General features: G+C 39.7%; 4 protein-coding genes across 4 annotated transcripts; all 4 read right to left on the bottom strand.

Annotated features, from left to right (window-relative positions):
• Window positions 1-116: 116 nt before the first annotated feature.
• LOC149740987 (frizzled-7-B-like) lies at window positions 117-6600 on the bottom strand. The gene is made up of 12 exons (XM_089871925.1): window positions 5979-6600; window positions 5503-5645; window positions 5138-5299; window positions 4755-4866; window positions 4529-4631; window positions 3661-3843; window positions 2986-3087; window positions 2440-2558; window positions 2036-2171; window positions 1627-1759; window positions 1128-1327; window positions 117-837 (listed from the first exon to the last, which is right to left on the bottom strand). The coding sequence occupies exons 1-12, from the start codon at window positions 6501-6503 to the stop codon at window positions 323-325; spliced, it is 2433 nt and encodes an 810-aa protein (XP_089728051.1). The 5' UTR covers window positions 6504-6600; the 3' UTR covers window positions 117-322.
• A 1735-nt stretch (window positions 6601-8335) lies between these two features.
• On the bottom strand, window positions 8336-10141 carry LOC149740986 (protein LKAAEAR1-like). Its single transcript, XM_089871966.1, has 4 exons — window positions 9861-10141; window positions 9307-9471; window positions 8954-9060; window positions 8336-8771 (listed from the first exon to the last, which is right to left on the bottom strand). Exons 1-4 carry the CDS (start codon window positions 9947-9949, stop codon window positions 8632-8634), a joined length of 501 nt encoding a protein of 166 aa, XP_089728092.1. The 5' UTR covers window positions 9950-10141; the 3' UTR covers window positions 8336-8631.
• Window positions 10142-10884: 743 nt separating this feature from the next.
• LOC149740985 (ADP-ribosylation factor GTPase-activating protein 3-like) lies at window positions 10885-17397 on the bottom strand. Its single transcript, XM_089871950.1, has 8 exons — window positions 17257-17397; window positions 16920-17056; window positions 14974-15105; window positions 14264-14389; window positions 11957-12085; window positions 11636-11738; window positions 11270-11461; window positions 10885-11016 (listed from the first exon to the last, which is right to left on the bottom strand). Exons 1-8 carry the CDS (start codon window positions 17353-17355, stop codon window positions 11002-11004), a joined length of 933 nt encoding a protein of 310 aa, XP_089728076.1. The 5' UTR covers window positions 17356-17397; the 3' UTR covers window positions 10885-11001.
• Window positions 17374-18577, bottom strand: LOC149740984 (mitotic-spindle organizing protein 2-like). Its single transcript, XM_089871967.1, has one exon. The coding sequence runs from the start codon at window positions 18154-18156 to the stop codon at window positions 17731-17733; it is 426 nt and encodes a 141-aa protein (XP_089728093.1). The 5' UTR covers window positions 18157-18577; the 3' UTR covers window positions 17374-17730.
• Between the last annotated feature and the right edge of the window lie 762 nt (window positions 18578-19339).

The following is a 19339-nucleotide window of genomic DNA, read 5'->3' as shown; positions in this document are numbered from 1 at the left end:
TACCCTTGGCAAAATCACCAAACATTTGGTACATTTAGTACTTTTGCCAAAATCGCCATTTTCTAAAAACCTAAATAACGACGTCACGTATGACGTCATGCACCACACACACGACGTAATAGAATCTATTTAATGGCACAGTGGAACAATTTATGATTTGGTGAATTTTGCGTTTTCGAAAACCTTTCTTTTAGTACGATTTCTATGGTTACTCATGCACAGTAGGTTGAACACAATGACTTCAAGGGGTTAATGACGTCACGGAGGTGATGACGTCACGGGGTAAATGACGTCACTAATAAGTGCGAGCGGGAAATGACTTTTAAACTTCAAGAACTCGACCAGAAGTGTTTGATTTGGCGAGCGAAAGTTTCGGTTTCCGAGGAATCTCAGGTTTGTTGCGCAACAATGGTGGTGACAGTTCCGTTGTTTTGATGATATCTGGGACAGAACGTGTCGCGTCGCTTCGAGAAATCGAAAGTTGTTTCTTTACCACATCAGGTCTCCCTGGTTGTGATGTCACAGAGCTTTGGGGGCGTGTTACGTCGCTTAACGAGCGCGATTGTGAACTTATGACATCATCAATTCTATTGTTACGCTCCGTCTTTATAGGAACGGGCTTGTTTATGACATCATCCACTTCTCTATTGTTTTCCCCCTCATCAGGGTTATGGGTGAGGGGTAAGGGGTGGCCCTGATTATGTCGACGACGCCCCACCACTCTCTTCCCTTTATTTTTATGAGACTCGTATTCCAAAACTTTGGCCAAAGTCGATTCTGACCGACTTGATAACGTGGAGTCAGTTGATGTCATATCCTCCCATAATTCCTGGCGGGCTGCAAACAAAATTTTAATTTATGAACATTTAATTTATATATGTTCGAACTTAAAAAGTTTTTATACAAAAACGTAAGCTTAACTTATCTCTTCTTATACAATAGCGAAAATCAAACTAATTAAAACATCGAATAGAAGGGAATGAGCAACAAATAAAACACTATGGGTAAAAAGTTTAAAAACTATTCGTCATATAAATGTGTGGTTGCTAAAGCGAAAGTGTATAAGAGGGCGTCACAAATTCAAAAAATAAAAAACGATTCAAAAAATAGATAAAAAAGTTACATACCTCTTGCCCTTGATGATGTCATAGCTTCTGCAGCGGCGATTGACGCGGAGGACCCCTGAAAACCCCCTAAACCCCCAAATATGACATCACTGTGTTTGGATTGTTGTTTACGAACAGCATCGCGAGCATGGGGTCCGTTGTTGGAGTCGTTGAGTAGTTGGGTTTGTGTGACACTTAGTGGATTGCCATCGTCCATACATCTGCGTATGCCATACAACATGATAATATTATATTATAAACTTACGCCTAAGCACATATTTATAATATTTATCTCTATTTATCTAAGTATATAATTTATCTTCCAGATACCGAAGAACTAAGAAGTAGCTTAAACCGTAAAATGGGATACAACGACAAAACGAAAGTCGTTAAAACACGCTTACAACTAAGTCGCTACAGCAACAAACAAATAACGAGCCATTTATGTTTAATTATTTCCATGTTAGACTAACATTGGGAAGAAAGTTTACATAAATGCGCAATATATGATGTCACTCACCGTGGCTTAGTGACGGCCTCCTTCCACGACGCCATCGTCTTCTTACTAGCCACCCAAAACAAAGGGGGTAACGCCACTATCAACGTCATGATGTATTTCATACAGAATATAAAAACTCCCGGTAGGGGATTCCCTGCAAGTGGTGATGCCATTAGAACGCTTGTGATGTCTTAACATTACTTTTATTTATCTTATCTAATGCGGCAGCGAATATTAAATTAATTAAAACAAAGAAGAGAAAGAGAATTAGCAGCAAAACGACAGTCGTTAAAATACGCTATGGGTGAAAACTTCTTGACGAAAAGTGTCAAATAAGAGCTTGGCTGCTAATCCTAACATACAATAAACTCACAGTGAGTTGTGGTTAATTAAAACTAATTAAAATGAATTGGAGGAAATGTAAACATACCTTGTGCTAGTTGTGCCACGGGGTGCGGTAGGTTGGGGCACGGCACCCCGTACCGGCCACAGTTTCGAACAAACCAAGCTGACTCCCACGACTTTCGGTTCGAATCTTCGATCGCGTAAATCGCAATTAACGCCAACTGTAATTGTGAATGGATGTAGCTTGTTCATTTTTGTAAGGACAGTCGTTATAACACAAGTTTTTGTTATATACATCTCGTACCCGCTTACAAGTTACCACGTATGTAACTTTAGGGTAATTGTTTTTATGTATGGCTGATAATTTGGGAAACCCATTAGTGACCACTGGGTTGGAGCAATTGACGTTAAGTGTCTTGCCCAAAGACACATACGCCCACAATGGTAGCAACTAGCCTTGTGTGCAAATAATTCTACCACCACACCCACCTGTGGTAGAATATACATGATACTGAAGACTCCGATTCTCAGCATAAACTTTGCGAGTTTCTTCTTGTTTGTTTCATCATCATGAAGACTCTTGCGCACGCGGTTCAAACAAATGAAGCCTGTGATGTCATAATGAATTTTTGAGTCATAAATCAACAAAGAGAAGGAAGCAAAACAACAATCGTTAAAACACGCTACGAGTAAAGCTACTTTATTAAAAGTGTCAAATAAAACCATGGCTGTTAAACCCAGGATACAAATGTTGAACCCAAGTAATGTATAGTAACGTCACACATGATGTTATCGCTGCCTTTATTTGAACAACAATGTTTGTTGTGTGATGTCATAATGAACTTAGAGATAAGGTCGATTGTTTGCTCACAAACATCGTGAAGTGTTGCCAGCTATAAATCACCAGTGTTGACACGGATATTCTGGTTTTCATTTTATATGGGTAAGGCCTTTGTTCGAAGATTTAGGCCAGAGTTCCCTAATTACCCCAACACCCAACAATGTTACTGTGTTCAAGACACAAATAATTCTCACCAGTTAGTAGCACGAACATCCCAACCAACAAATAGAACGACATCGGTAGCAGAAGTAAAAACCGAAGTCCATCGCTGTCGTATAATCCAACGAAACAAACACCTGTGATGTAATAAGCCGTTTATATGATGTCATAATACTTTATTAATGAACTTCGCACATAAGCACCCTAGGTGTTGGGACCTAACTCATATAGAACAGAATACGCAGGTAGTGAAGCAACTCTGGCCTTTAATCCTGGATCCTTCACAAAAACCTCACCCATATAGAACAGAACAAAAAGTATTTATTGTGACGCAACATTTGCATAGAATGGACTAGAACACATGACATAGCTGCAGTTTATGACGTCACAAACACTAAATAATTAATCAGAGTATCCGGTGCAAGCGATAATGGAACAAAATGTTGTTTATCTGTTCGAATACGAAAGTGAAAATCAAATTAATTGAAACAACGAAGAGAGAAGAATTACCAACAATACAACAGTCTTTAAAACAGTGTAAACCCAATATAGAATAAACTTACAGAAGGTTGCAGTTAACTAAAACAAATAAAACGCAATTAAAAACAATTTGCATGGAGAAGTGTTCAGTAATAATAGGATTGCTCTAAATATAAGTGTGGCCGCTAAACCCATAATATAAACCTATATTGAGTTAACAACCCAATCACCTGCAATATTATCTCCTTCAATCTTTCCTGTTGTAACCACAACCATAGTTTGAACAGCAGGAATCCCCCATGCCAACCCATGATAATAGAGATGGTGCTTCTCAATTGCTTCGCTTCCCCATTTAAACCCCGCCGCAAGCAACCACGTTACGGTGAGAATCAACCACCAGATGGTGCCATTCACTGTGGACATGGAAATCATATATTAGGTGAAAAACACACATTTCAGGACCATTATGGTCGGTACCATGTTTGAATGAAAATCCTGTCGTATATATGAGCTGTTCCTATTAAACATTGTAACGTTTTACTGTACATGTTATTATTTCTTTAAACATCATATAGTAAAGATCAAGTTAATCAAAACAATAAGGAGAAGGAAATCGGCAGCAAAAGGACAGTTGTTGAAACAAGCTATGGATAAAAGGTGTAGGAAAGAGCTTGAGTTAATATATATATTGAACAGCCATAGAAATAATATACTACTGTGACATCACAATGTAACATATTGAGCATTGTTTATCATGACAAACCAAAGATAATGTTTGTTTGTTCTTTTACACGAGATTAGTTTCCTAAACATTGAGTGTCATTGACCTCCAGAAAAGGTTTATCAGCCACATCTTATCAACACTTTATCTGCCTGCTGGTGTGCGCTCGCAATATTTAGATTTTTAAAAACCATGTGTTGTTGATTCATTTAGATGGGAGCAGCGGTTTTACTTTGGGTTAACGACCCAACTCTGGTCTATACATCTCAGGTCTATGCTGTATTTGGCCATGTTGGTAGCACCCTGGGTGTTGGGGTAATGAGCCAACCGTGACCTAAACCCCTGGCCCCCACACAACCCCCTCCCCCATAACTCACCTGTGAAGAAGTAGAGTATCATGAACACGATCGTACAAGCCCGATCCCTCGGGCCCTCCACCACTACAGCCCCCTGTATCACTATATTGTTCTCGTCCATTATCTAATAATCAATAATTTAATTATCAAATATTTATGACGTCACAATGGTCAAATATTTATGACGTCACAATGGTCAAATATTTATGATGTCACAATGGTCAAATATTAATGACATCATAATTACCTCATGCTTGCAAGCTACATCGGACCCCAACGCGAAACCAACGAGGAAAATAACGGAGATGACAAAATAAGCGGCAGCATAGAAAACAATCGGCCGTTCTGGGTATCGGAACCTACGAATATTGTTAATTATCATGACTTTAATTATTGTTTGTTCATTATGATGTCATATTTAGATTATGACATATAATGGAACCTCTTGATAAACCACCACATGGGTTAGATCGTGTATACCCTGCTAGGATTTATCAACGCATATTTATATGACATACAATTAGTGGGATGACTTTTGTTTTAATTTGATTTTTACATACCCTGAACTTTTGTGTTCAAATATATTTTTTATATGACATCACAATCGTACAAAGTTATGACATCACACACCTGTTTGTATCAATAGCGAACGTGAACAACACGAACGACGTCACCAACGCACATAACGATGCGAGGACGCATATTATGTATCGGACCAACATCAACTCATCATCACCCATGTACATATTTGGGCATGGGGCCCCGCAACCCTGCATTCCCAGGAAAGTGTATCTGTGGGGTGAGAATCATATTTATTAATATTGTAATAACAACCAAAATTAATAATATATTAACGATAAGTAATATATAAACCTTCTATTTGAATATGAGATCTAGGTGAAATATATCTTGTGGGAAACTATTGGTTGATTTAACCTTGTTATATATTTCATATCACTTGGTCCTCACTATTAATATAATATGTGATGACTTACCCAGGCTCATTGGGTGGGGCTGTCAGCTGGGCGGGGCATCGTAAACCATATTCGCCCGGATATTTCGTAACATTGTCGATTTCCTGGTTGTTTTGCGACAATGCAGGGGTTATGACATCATCACCACTCAATGGGATGCAGACCTGGAAGGGTGACATCATTAATTACGTAATCATGTCGTTACTACTAAATGAGGTCACTACATATGTTGGTAACAATAATACGAACTTATTTTCACTTTTCCTCTTGGCAAGAAAGATTTTAAAATCTTTGTTGATTATTCAGGTCAAAAAATTGGGGGAAATTGCCAGCAAGGTGTGAGTAAGATGCTCAGGTAAAGCCTGGATTCTTTGGACAGATTTAACACAAACGCAATGAACAGCAAAATTATCTTTACTTTAAAAGTTTTGGATCGAAAACTAAAACCATCTTCAGTGTTTTCACAAGCGATGTCAATAATTATTTCCAAACCTCACCTCCCCATCCCCCAACAATGCTTCCCCCCACACCAACCACGAACTTCGACTAACAACCATCTTGCCCCACGTGTCACTTCCTATGTCAACCATCTTGCCCCCGTTTTGTGGAGGGAAGTTATCGCAATGTAACCTCTGGGGCCAAATTATCCCAAAAGCCTCGACAACTTCAGCGCAATCATGGAACACCACTTCGCACAGGGAACGACACGGTGGGACCACACCGCCCCCCATGCACGCCGGCGAGAACACCGAACACAGGAATAATTCTAAATATCTCGAACATGAAGTCGATAACAACGGATGAAGCAAACTCAACGATATTTCGACTTCAGATTCAGAAGCGTCGTTGTTAAAGTTCGGGAATGTAGTTTCGTTATAAATCCATTTTATTCCTTTGTTTCTTTCATTGTTGTTCCGTAAACACATGGGCAAAGTGACGGGCCGACATTGTGGGTGAACGTTAGATGTTGAAACTTCCGATATGACGCAACATAAGATAATTATCCCAAGTTTAATATCCATATTTGGCAAGTTAATATTACGTCATCACCTATGTCATTGATCTAATCTAAGAAACAATGAAGTTAGTGCCAACTTACCCCGCACACCATCTTACCCCATAAACCATCTTACCCCATGTACCATCTTACCTCACAAACCATCTTACCCCACAAACCGTCTTACCCCACAAACCATCTTACCCCACAAACCATCTTACCCCACAAACCATCTTACCCCACGAACCATCTTACCCCACCACCTTTCAACAATTGACAATTAACCAAGCGCGCGACTTCGCGTGAAAGGATTGTTACGTCACAAACCCCATTCACCTACAATGGTGTGGAACAAACGCACATTCTGACATAATAATCGAAACTTTGCTCCATACTTCAAACTTTGAGTGCCCTCTATGACGAAACAACCCTGCTGTGACGTCACAACCGCACATTCAATTACCGCGTAATCCCCGCGTAAGCCGCGACGATAGTTAAAGATGTTTTCGCCTTCGGGCTCCGAACAACAATATATAGTGTTGGAAATCAAAACTTCGCGCAAACTTTTTAACCAACCAACTGCAATATGTAGGAAGCACAAGCGAGGTTGCGAATCCAACTTACAATAAACAAAGTTAGTTAATTAAAACACAAAGATAATTTGATTCAGAATATTTATTGTGGGTTAAGCAACCACGCTTTTATTTGACATTCTAGTAGTTTTTATCCTAGCGGATTTTAACCACTGTTGTTTTGCTGCTAATTTCCTCCTCTTCATTTTGATTATTTTGATTTTCTTTACTGCATTCTAAGGTAAATAAAACGCATTATGTTTAGCGGAAGCAACTTTAACAAATTCTTTGAATTTCCCTCGAGACAATTAATCGAATATTCGCGTAGTCTTAATGGACAAACAAGATCATTGTGACGTTTGTTCTATTATGACGAAAACATGGCTTTAACCGCGCATTGTTACGACATAATTAATCACAATAATCCGGATTATCCAAAAGTCGCAATTAACTAAAAGCGTTCAACGCGATAATAGAAGCTGCAGCGTTTTACAACCCTGGCTCTCTGTGACGTCATAAACCCTGCCTTATAGTAAGAACAAACTGCATTATGACGTACAATGCTAACACACAAGCGGGCGCCATCGAAGCGTGACATCATGAATAATTAACGAACGCCAGAAGTTTTTCGCGTCACACAATCTCTCTTAATTGTTACGTAACAATATAATCTCTTGATCCCATTGACCACCTGCTGAGGCCATTATGACGTAACATTCACACCATTGTTACGAGATAAAGGAACTTGTTCTTAACAAGATTTACAGAATATTTCAAATACCTTTGCTTACTGGACCGTTACATGACGTCATACATACGTAACAAACACTTCATAACTTGAATTGTTCGAACACAACTGACTATCCTTACCCCACACAGACCATTATGACATCACAATCACGATGTGTTCCAACGTTCCACAACTGTTAAGACACAAAAGGTCTGGAGTGTTGACTTTAGCGCGAAAGAAAAAGGCGTTCGCTGTCTCTCGTCGCCCTTTCTATTCAACATGTTACGTCACAATGCTGTTTATGACGCATTAACAATATTTTACAATCATCCTCTGTGACGTAATAATAACTTCATTGTCAATATTTTATTTCACGCGAAACTTTCTTTTATGACGTCACAAGCGTGCCGTTATAATGACGTCACAGACATATCTTTATATAGCGCGCGTTCTTCAGCCACGCGCCCAACCGACAATTACGAAACCTCAGCAATTATAATGAGCGCCTACTTACGACTCCACCTGTTATTACACGCGAGTAAATACAAAAACAAATAATTCAAGTTTTTTAATTAGTTTACTCATTAGCGACACCTAGGTAAATGATTCATTGTAGCGTGGGGTAGGATGGTACATAGAGTATGGGGTAAGATGGGATGCCATTAGCACATAATATCCCGTATTTACTGATCTTATTTTCAAAAAATTAACAACGCCATTTTGGGGGGTGAGGTTATAAATTCTGTAAATAATCTTTGTTTACTAAGGGGCGATACAGAGTGAAAACATGTACCATCTTACCCCAACCTACTACACACAAAAATAACATAAATACTGCAATAATAGAAATCTTAATCAAGTTTTCGGTTCGTAGTTATCCCGTTTTCATCCTCTAATATCGACTCAACTCGTGCTCGATCAAGCTTGTCCAAATGATCGCCGGGGTTACGGTTATTGGTGTAGGGGGGCACAAGGGCTTCGAATCGGAGTGCTGGGTGAAGATATAATGTTTTATTTGACTCGGGGGTGTTTGTACAACTTTGTGGGCGATCACGAGTTACCACAGATGTAACTTTGCATGTGATTGACCCCAACAGATGATGTATAAGTTACATTCATTCACCCAATAAATAAATCTACATATTTCTAAATAAGTTAACATCCCCCCCCCACCTTTAAGCGAAGTGGGCTGACAAGATATCAGATGTTTAACTTCATGCGCTCGCATGGCTTGGTATTGGAGTCGCATAACTCGTATTCTGTTCCGTGCTTCTGCTGCTCTGTGATGTCATAATAACAATTGTTGGTAACAATGAGAACTTACACATTATGATGTAACAAAAACATACAATATACAACAGCAAAGATTAAATAAAACAACGAAGGGAATTAGCAACAAAACAACAGCCGTTAAAACACGCTTGGCAAAGAACAAACTTTGGGGCAATAATCCAAGTTGTATTCGCTGTTCTTTATAACACAGACAAACAAAACATTTTATACCAGAAACATAAAGTTGGTATTACTTTAATTGACCAATGAGGTTGCTGTGTTTCTGTCGATCGATTTCCATCTCATTATTCATACGCGGCGTCGAGTTCTTTTGTTTTTGAATCAAATCTTTGACGCGTTTCTGTGTCAAGTCAACCGTGTCTTGGATCTCTTTAGGGGGTTCCTCGTACGCCAAGTACCTGGGGGGTTGGGGGGTTTGATTGGGGTTATTAGCCCAACATTGATGCTGTCGCTAACTTTGTTTCAACAACCATGATATCACAATGCCAACATTGATTGTTCTACCATTGTGAACCACAATCCACAACATGGGTAGCAACCACAAGCCTCGAACCCGTACCCGCTTGACTGGCACTGCAGCAAAATGTTTTGCTTGTAGTCCAGAGGTTACGAATTCAAGGCTCGGCGATGCTACTGATGATGTTTCGTTGCATAGAAGATGAAACATCGGTCGTTTAAGATCATTAAACGAACTATTTCCAGAAATATTTTCCACATTTACAAAAGCATACAAACATAGAAACCACATAAACATAGAAACCACACATCATAGAAACAACATACCCACCTCGATCTTTGTTGTGCCCCCATCTTCTTTAACTGCTGGGGGGACTTTTTGGTCCAATTTTTCGGTTTGCCCCTCGACTCCACCCCCATTGTTTAAGAATTAAAACTAACTTTAACCAAAACCTTTTACATAGAATGATTACAACACATAAGTTACAACACAACAGTTAAAACTTATAAAAACATTGGCATTTGGGGGGTAAATTCAGTTTATACGTTAATTATATGCTGCAATTTATCATAAATTCCTAAGCGGTATTTTTACGCTTCACTACCTTATACGACAACAATATAAACTTAACTTTTAAACGATATTTTTTATTTTACCAAAAAATCCTTTTTTGGTAAATTTTGCGTCATCGGTTTCTATGGTAACAACTAGTGACCACAGAAATAAAAATGAATAGAACGCGCATCTCCAATGTCGGCAAAGGAGAGAGGTGATACACTCTCTCTCTTTCGCGGGTCGTTCCCGTTTACTATTGTAGTCAATGGAGTCGATGACGTTTTATGTAGTTTTTCTTCGTTTTTTGACTTAATTTAAAGTTATAGTGTAAAACAACTATTTTCTAATATATATATATTTCTTACAAATCGTTTGTTTAAAATTTTTAACTAATTTTTTTAAATAATTAAATTTCCTAAACAAGTGGTAAACTGTGAGCGTTACCCTACTAAATAACTAAACTGGCGTAATAAACTTGAATAGTTGGTATAGTTTTTAAAATAAACAGCTAAAACCTTCCAAAAATACTATGCGCCTATCTTTTACAATGGAGACGAAGGAAAATGGGGACGGAGTTGGCGGTCACGTGAATAGAAAAAAGAATATATCACGCTTTTGGGCAATTGCGCGTTCTACTCTTTTTTTATTTCTGTGCTAGTGACGCGTGTCGTCTTACAACGGATGATCGGTGGTCGGATTTAAAATGGGGACAACATTTATTGCCGCGGTTTCGATATTATTTATTTGTACGACATCAAAACGTACTACGTCATAGGTGACGTCATCAACACGCAAAACGTCAGTTACAGATATTTTATTCCAACATTGAATATCTACACAACTTGTTATTGCACTGGGACAAACTGCAACACCTGTTACTGCTGAAGGCACGTCAACCACTCCCCACTTTACTGCATTAACCATATCTATCCTGGGGAGAAATAGTGTTCACATTAATCTAAAGAAATTTATAAGCTGATAATAATAATTTCTGCAAAAAAACAACTAATTCTACAAAATGTAAATTTGTGGGTGATTATTTTTATGTATGGTTGATAATTTATTCAAATCCATTAGTGACCACTGGGTTTGAGTAATTGTTGTTAAGTGTCTTGCCCAAGGACACATACGCACACAATGGTAGCATCACATATGCCACCCATGTATGTTACCACCGATACTACCTGGATGGAACTTGCGATCCCAGATGCGATACTCGATAACTTCCCAGCCACACTTTTCACCCCCTCCTTCACCCCGTCCTTGATATCCGAAACATCGGGCACGTGGTTACTTTGTGGGGGTCGATCGTAAAACTCATCACTAGATATCGCTGTTGAGTTCTTGAACTTTCGTAACCTTTGGCCTTCAGATGCCTGGGGGTTTAAAGAAGTTTTTTTACCAATTTTTTTTTAAGTTTTGTAAGACATTAATGTTTCATGCACCTTGTGCCTGCTACAAGTTACAATGCGTTGATAATAAATATTTGTTAATTTTACCCTAATACACTTACAAAGTTACAATGGTAATAAACAAAACAAAATACAAACTTCCGATTGCGTTCCAAACAACATTTCCGATGAAACAGATTTGTTGTTGCGCATATTGTTGGGTAAGGGTTGGCTGTCGTACGTTATGGTTGGTTTCGTGGGTCTGGGGGGGAATATATGGTTATTGTGAATAAATGACATAAGTTATCACTTGGAAAAATCAGATATTAAATAAAACAACTAAGAGAAGAGAATTGGCAGCAAAACAACAGTTGGTGGGTAAAAGTATGAAATGGTTCTTAACATGCATTTTTTACAATCTTGTAAAACAAAGAGTTAACTTTTCCCTGTGTATGTTTATGTCTGACAATATTCAACAACCTGTTGTTGTTCCTTGATTCTGACTTTGATCCAGTGTTGCCAGTTGAAAATGTTGACATTTGGTCAACACTGCTCCCGGAATACTTTTTCCTCGCAATCTCGTCTTCTGGATCACTTTCCCACCTACTCCTGGAACATAAAAACAAGTTTCAACAATTCGTGGATTTATTTTGAAAATAAAACAAAACTCAGGAAATATAAAGAATATATGCGCCAAATATCAGGGGTAGTTTGGGGTGGAAGGGGGGTTTCAGGAGTTTGGGGTGATGTTGCATTGTAACATGGGTGTGGTGGGGTGATAAGGGGGTTAAACCATGGGGTTAATATCCCAAATATAACGGGGTCGTCCGAGGGAGACGGGAGCAAATATAGGTTTGGGTGGGAGTTGGTAATGTTGGCGTGTAATATGCAAGTTCAAGTGTAAGTAGATGCTATGGGGGGGATGAGGTGTAATGTGGGGGGGGGTTGTAGTTAGCATTTTAAAACAAAATGATTGCAAAGTTTAGATTCATCGCACAAAGCAGCCGTTAATTCTAAGGTGTTTAAAGAACCATAAGCGGGGTGGAAGTGGTGTGGGGTGGTGTATTGAATATATGGGGTTCGTCAGGGGTAAATATGGGGGTACATGGGTTGATGTGGGGGTACATGGGTTGATGTGGGGGTGCATGGGTTGATGTGGGGGTACATGGGTTGATGTGGGGGTACATGGGTTGATGTGGGGGTGCATGGGTTGATGTGGGGGTGCATGGGTTGATGTGGGGGTGCATGGGTTGATGTGGGGGTACATGGGTTGATGTGGGGGTGCATGGGTTGATGTGGGGGTGCATGGGTTGATGTGGGGGTGCATGGGTTGATGTGGGGGTACATGGGTTGATGTGGGGGTACATGGGTTGATGTGGGGGTACATGGGTTGATGTGGGGGTACATGGGTTGATGTGGGGGTGCATGGGTTGATGTGGGGGTACATGGGTTGATGTGGGGGTACATGGGTTGATGTGGGGGTGCATGGGTTGATGTGGGGGTGCATGGGTTGATGTGGGGGTGCATGGGTTGATGTGGGGGTGCATGGGTTGATGTGGGGGTGCATGGGTTGATGTGGGGGTGCATGGGTTGATGTGGGGGTACATGGGTTGATGTGGGGGTACATGGGTTGATGTGGGGGTACATGGGTTGATGTGGGGGTACATGGGTTGATGTGGGGGTGCATGGGTTGATGTGGGGGTACATGGGTTGATGTGGGGGTGCATGGGTTGATGTGGGGTACATGGGTTGATGTGGGGGTACATGGGTTGATGTGGGGTGCATGGGTTGATGTGGGGGTGCATGGGTTGATGTGGGGGTGCATGGGTTGATGTGGGGTGCATGGGTTGATGTGGGGGTGCATGGGTTGATGTGGGGGTACATGGGTTGATGTGGGGGTACATGGGTTGATGTGGGGGTGCATGGGTTGATGTGGGGGTGCATGGGTTGATGTGGGGGTGCATGGGTTGATGTGGGGGTGCATGGGTTGATGTGGGGGTGCATGGGTTGATGTGGGGGTACATGGGTTGATGTGGGGGTACATGGGTTGATGTGGGGGTGCATGGGTTGATGTGGGGGTGCATGGGTTGATGTGGGGGTGCATGGGTTGATGTGGGGGTGCATGGGTTGATGTGGGGGTGCATGGGTTGATGTGGGGGTACATGGGTTGATGTGGGGGTACATGGGTTGATGTGGGGGTGCATGGGTTAATGTGGGGGTGCATGGGTTGATGTGGGGGTGCATGGGTTGATGTGGGGGTGCATGGGTTGATGTGGGGGTGCATGGGTTGATGTGGGGGTACATGGGTTGATGTGGGGGTACATGGGTTGATGTGGGGGTGCATGGGTTGATGTGGGGGTGCATGGGTTGATGTGGGGGTGCATGGGTTGATGTGGGGGTGCATGGGTTGATGTGGGGGTGCATGGGTTGATGTGGGGGTCCAATTGCAGTTTAAGTAATAAACCAAAAACAAAAAGGTGTCTAACTATTTGTATTATTAAATATAAAATTGTTGATCTTACAATTTTGTGGTTTTATAAATACCATGGATTTGGTACGAGGGATGTTATATAGGACACACATGGTGGTTCGGGATGTTTTGTAGGAAGTTAATTTTGTTTTGCACCAAATTGGGTGTTGTTGGTGACACAAGGTATTTCGTAAATTGGAACATTTTGTAGAAAAATATTCAAAATTTGAAACAAAACGATAAAAACAAATTTAATAATTTAGACAGAATAACAAACAGATAATATTAAACTGCATCATGTGGGGGACTTTTATTACTTTGGGGAGGAAAAAAATGCGTCGTAAAAAGTGTCGTTGTTGTCCTCATAGCGCCCTCTCCTGGCAGGTTTGGTGGTCGGGTTGGTTTGGTCGATCGTCATCATGTTCAAGGAATGTGAAACACCGCTGTGGGGGGGAGGGGTTAGTTGAGTGGGAATGAAGATATATTTAATGTATATACGTATTATTTTATTATTTTTGAATCCAACGAATGGTTAAGTTTGGTAAAAAAGTTTAGTATCAAATTAAACAGAGATTATTGAAAAATGTTACAAATATTAAGAATAAATTAGAGTTAGTAATCGTAAACATAAAGCAAATCGATCCTAAAGCAGGGTGTTTGCATAATCCCCCAAGCTGGCATAAATCTGGGAGCCTAACCCGGAATCCTAATCATACCACCCCACCACTACTAACCCACCGTGCGCCCCTCCAACTCTAACCCCCTTTAAACTCACCTTACCCCTACTAACCCACCCTGCCCCCACTACACCCCCTTTTTGACGAGTTCGCAGATCCGATGATGGAGTCCTGTAGGTCAAGAATGGGGAGTTGCGCACTCGAGTCGGAACATGAATAAAGAACTTACTATCGCTAGCACGTCACTTCCGAACGTACAAGGGTGTTGGGGTAATGGGACAAATCTGGCCTAAATCCCAGGTCCATACGGACCTCACCCATACAGAATAGAATACACCCCATCAACCCACCCGGTCCTCCCCATTCCCATCCCCAGCCTCTCCGCTTGTTCCTTCCGCTTCCCATCCATTTGACTTATACGAGCATCGTTCTGTTTCTCCTTCGTTTCAATGTCGCGGTACGCCAATCGTAACGATTCCTTGCTGTGGTGGAAAACAACTTATTAGTGATCACTGAGATGGAGCAATTGCTGTTAAGTGTCTTGCTTAAGGACACAAGGTATCTATCAGTATTAAACTCGGTATTCTTCACTTATGAGGCAAGCAGGGGCGCAACCAGGGTGGCTGTTTTGCTGTCATGACAGCCCCCTTTTCCGCAGACACGCACGCAGCCAGAAAGTGCTTAGACGCACACACACGCGTTGCATTCAATATTACATTCATTCGCTTGGAATTGAAACAATTTTTCGTTCAATTGTTACGTCACTTGTCCTATTGTAACGTAACTATTAATTATGACGTTTCATAATAAAACAATCTGGAGGAATGTGCCCACGTCCCAACCAACCACGACATCGAAACATCGTGTATGAGCGTCATATTTTTACGCTCTGCGACGGCCTAGGAAATAAAGGAAGACGCATGCGGTAGCATACATTCAACACCTAACAAACGAAGCAATCGTTGTGAATTTATTCTCGTGACAAGTGACGTAATGAAACTCTGGTTCTCTTGCGGTGACAACGAACGACTTTTTTTGGCTTCTGTCCAAGCTCGGCCAGGACGATATGTCGATATATTACGATTTCTGTTGGCTCCAATTTACTGATACCGTCGCTACTTGCTTTTATATTTGCACCAATTAAAATTCACTTAATCGCGGTTTATCTGCATTTAAACCAGTGGTTTCCAAACTTTATCTACTCGCGTATATATATTTTTGGTTCATGCAGCGTTCTCAAACCACCCCATTAATTGTAATTTGCCAATTAAACAGGGTAACAGGGTGGAATAAACAACATAAATAGGTTCCATAAGTAGCACTGCTGTATATTTACGATGTTTTCCTCAGCCAAGCAGCATAATTATTACGAAACAGTAGGGATTCACACGTGGATTCATCGCGTCATAATAACGATTGTTTGACCTGGTAATTGATTACGACATAATAGCAATTCACACGTTGATTATCTGCGTCATAATAGCAATTGTCCCCTTGATTATTTAACCTGCATGTGCTTGAAAACAGGTTGGATATTTGCCTTTTCACGAATGAGCATAAGTAAAGATAGGTTTGCAAAAATACTTTGTACACGCATAAAGCAACGCCTAATTTTAAAAAGTTAGGAACACCGGTGTAGGGAATATAGCATGAAATGTCACGCTCTACGTAATTTATGTGAATTAAAATAATGCTCACGACAATCACTAAAAGATCATTTGCGATCGTTTGGTTTGAACTTAATAAGGTACTCGCGTACCACCTGGGAGGCCTTCGCGTACCATAGTTTCGGAACCACTATTTAAACTAATCATCAGAAACCGAAATTATACAAAAACTACATATCGTATGGGAGCAAATAAAACACGATTGTTTACCAATAATCTCGTTTGTGACGTAACAATCGTAATGGTTTTTCAAAGGTTTATTCTGATGTAAATAATCGTTACATTATCCACGATGCACATGCGTAAAACTTGCACCAATGTTTCATCAGTTTATACTAATTTAGATACATCTTTTTAATAATGTAGTGTTTTTAATTTACCGCGTAAAATAGGATATATATTAGTGTGCACAACCATTAAAGGGAGTTTTATCGCGTCATAGATAAACGTTGACTGGACGTAAATATGACAGCCTCCTTTTGAACGCGCTGGTTGCGCCACTGGAGGCAAGCATTTATTATGACGTTTAGTTGCTCCCAATGTGGTGGCAGCAGCGTTAGTTAAAACCGGACTCGGTGCGTAGTTACCCATGTTGTTTAGAAAACCCATAAATAACCACCCCCACCCACCTAACTGGTTCATTCATCGATTCATTATTTTCAACTTTAGATTTCGAACTATCCAGAATCTCGGCCGTTTTCTCTAGTTTTTCAAAATCGGCTTTGGTTACTTTATGAGCACCAAGACCACTTTTCTTCGCTCCTAGCTGTGAAACAACAGAAGTTATTTTAAAACATAATATATATATATAATATATATGATTACTTTTTTTATTTTGAAACCTTTTTAAAGTAATATTTAGTAATATATATAGTTTTGTTATTTATTAAACATTGTTTAATTTATTTATTTTTTTCAAAATTATATATTTCAAAACAAAGTTATCCAAATTATGACATCACAAACCCCCTTCTTTGCATTCTTCTTAGTGATTGTTGACTTGGTCGTGGTCAAACGCACAGAACTTGCTGGAACGGCATGTATGGTCGACAGGTTTTCACTCATTGTTTATTAAACCTACGATTCTGGAAATACCGTACAAAATATTTATATTACAAAAACAAGATTCCTTTATTCGTATGAATTTTATAAACACCAGGTGGCAATATCACCATCTATAAAATTATAACAGTGGCAAATAGAAGGCATTGTGAAAATGGATCGAACTAATTACCAGTTTCAATACTCGTTGCGCACATTTTCGATTCCATGTTGTAAGAAATGGAAGCACAAGAAAACATTACAAACAAATGTAGGTATAGTGAAAATAAGGCATTGTGTAAGACGACCAAAACATCCTGATTGCAGCGGGCATTTTCTTTCACAATTCCATGAAACAAACGTACAATGGAAGCATTAAAACAAATAAATTTCACAAAATCATTTTTTCTTCGTTCTTTGCTCTGATGCGCTCGACCTTGCCCCAACTTTCGATGAAACTTTTTTAACATTCTTACTTTCACCACTAGATGTCACTCTTGGCTTTGGTTGCGATTTCAAAACTTCCACGTTCGGTTTCGATTTCTTTTCAACAGAATTTAATTTTTCGTCTGAATTTTTTTCTGGTATTATTTTCGGATCTTTTGCCGCAGGTTTTGAATATTTCGAGTGAGAAGTTACTTCCTTCAAGACTTCTAACACAGCTTTGGGGTGAATGTCCATGTGTAGAAGGTCAAGTAGGATCTTAAACACCTGTGGGTCGACGGTTAATCCCCCATAGTAACACAACTCCCATAAATCTGTTTCCTCGGGGCCTAATATGTTATTTCTATGAACAGATGATGCCACTGATGCATTGGAAGACATTTTTACATCTGGAACAAAATTAACAAATCTTTATTTTAGGTCTACACAAATACGTAAAATTAAGTCCAATGTGAACATATATTTGGCCTAAACGACATCATTAGTTCATAAAGTGCTGACCATATTTTACCCATTTCGGCAACTCAACAAAAAACGCCTGCACTTTCGCTTGTTTACAATCTTTAACAATAATAACTTTCAATTGTCTCTTTAATTACGGTAGCAAAGGTCAAGAAATAATAACGATGACGACAAAACAACAGTCGTTAAAACACGCTTACGATTAAAACATAATTACAACTCAACTCAGTCCAATGTTCAACTTGCCAATTATAAATAAAGAGCTTCCCCGTATAACTGACAACTAAGGGGCAACAAGTGCTTACACAATAAACAACTATCCACATACCCTGCTTAATAAAAAGAAACAAGAAAATATTTTTTACGAAAATAAACACACCGCAATTATGACGTCACCAACCGAACAAAGTATTTTCGAATTTTTAGTTTCTAAAATTTTAAGGGAACTTTACGCGCTACTCCTTAACGACCATGTTTAAACATCTTAGTTTCCTCATTTTAGTTAATTAGAAACTTCTTGTCTGTTCCAAACATGCAACATGCCCAATGCGCATTGTTCCCGTCGTGAAACAACTTTGGTAATTTACGTTTGTCTAACTTTATTCTCGAACAACTTTGTACGGTTGCTAAACGGGATGATATCAAGTATTTACCTAGATATCTAACACATATTAAAACTTATTACAATATTTTGAATTATGCACCTCATGCTCACTGTCAGGTTATAACATGGGTGTCTTCTTATACACCAGACACACATGGTGTATTCATACAACTCATGCTCACTGTCGAGTTATAACATGGGTGTCTTCTTATACACCAGACACACATGGTGTATTCATACACCTAATGCTCACTGTCGAGTTATAACATAAGTGTCTTCTTATACACTAGACACACATGGTGTATTCATACACCTCATGCACACTGTCGAGTTATAACATGGGTGTCTTCTTATACACCAGACACACATGGTGTATTCATACACCTAATGCTCACTGTCAAGTTATAACATGGGTGTCTTCTTATACACCAGACACACATGGTGTATTTATACACCTCATGCTCACTGTCGAGTTATAACATAGGTGTCTTCTTATAC

The sequence above is a fragment of the Ciona robusta genome, chromosome 2 (genome assembly GCF_009617815.1).
Source record: "Ciona robusta chromosome 2, ASM961781v2".
Taxonomy (NCBI): Eukaryota; Metazoa; Chordata; class Ascidiacea; order Phlebobranchia; family Cionidae; genus Ciona; species Ciona robusta.
This window is presented reverse-complemented; position numbering and strand designations above follow the sequence as displayed.

Bases quoted from the DNA above. Each gene is read 5' to 3' on its own strand.
- LOC149740987 (XM_089871925.1), bottom strand. From the start codon at position 6,503: ATGGATATTAAACTTGGGATAATTATCTTATGTTGCGTCATATCGGAA. The intron at 5,646-5,978 runs GTGAGGTTTGGA...TCACCCTTCCAG, and splicing joins CATTGTTGGGGGATGGGGAG to GTCTGCATCCCATTGAGTGG. The intron at 1,328-1,626 runs GTGAGTGACATC...TGGCATACGCAG, and splicing joins GAGGCCGTCACTAAGCCACG to ATGTATGGACGATGGCAATC.
- LOC149740985 (XM_089871950.1), bottom strand. From the start codon at position 17,355: ATGAGTGAAAACCTGTCGACCATACATGCCGTTCCAGCAAGTTCTGTG. The intron at 15,106-16,919 runs GTGGGTGGGGGT...TTTCCACCACAG, and splicing joins TCGATGAATGAACCAGTTAG to CAAGGAATCGTTACGATTGG. The intron at 11,462-11,635 runs GTTTGTATTTTG...TTAAACCCCCAG, and splicing joins TGTTTGGAACGCAATCGGAA to GCATCTGAAGGCCAAAGGTT.
- LOC149740986 (XM_089871966.1), bottom strand. From the start codon at position 9,949: ATGGGGGTGGAGTCGAGGGGCAAACCGAAAAATTGGACCAAAAAGTCC. The intron at 9,061-9,306 runs GTAATACCAACT...ATGACATCACAG, and splicing joins AACCTCATTGGTCAATTAAA to AGCAGCAGAAGCACGGAACA. The intron at 8,772-8,953 runs GTGGGGGGGGGA...ATCTTCACCCAG, and splicing joins TCAGCCCACTTCGCTTAAAG to CACTCCGATTCGAAGCCCTT.
- LOC149740984 (XM_089871967.1), bottom strand. From the start codon at position 18,156: ATGTCTTCCAATGCATCAGTGGCATCATCTGTTCATAGAAATAACATA.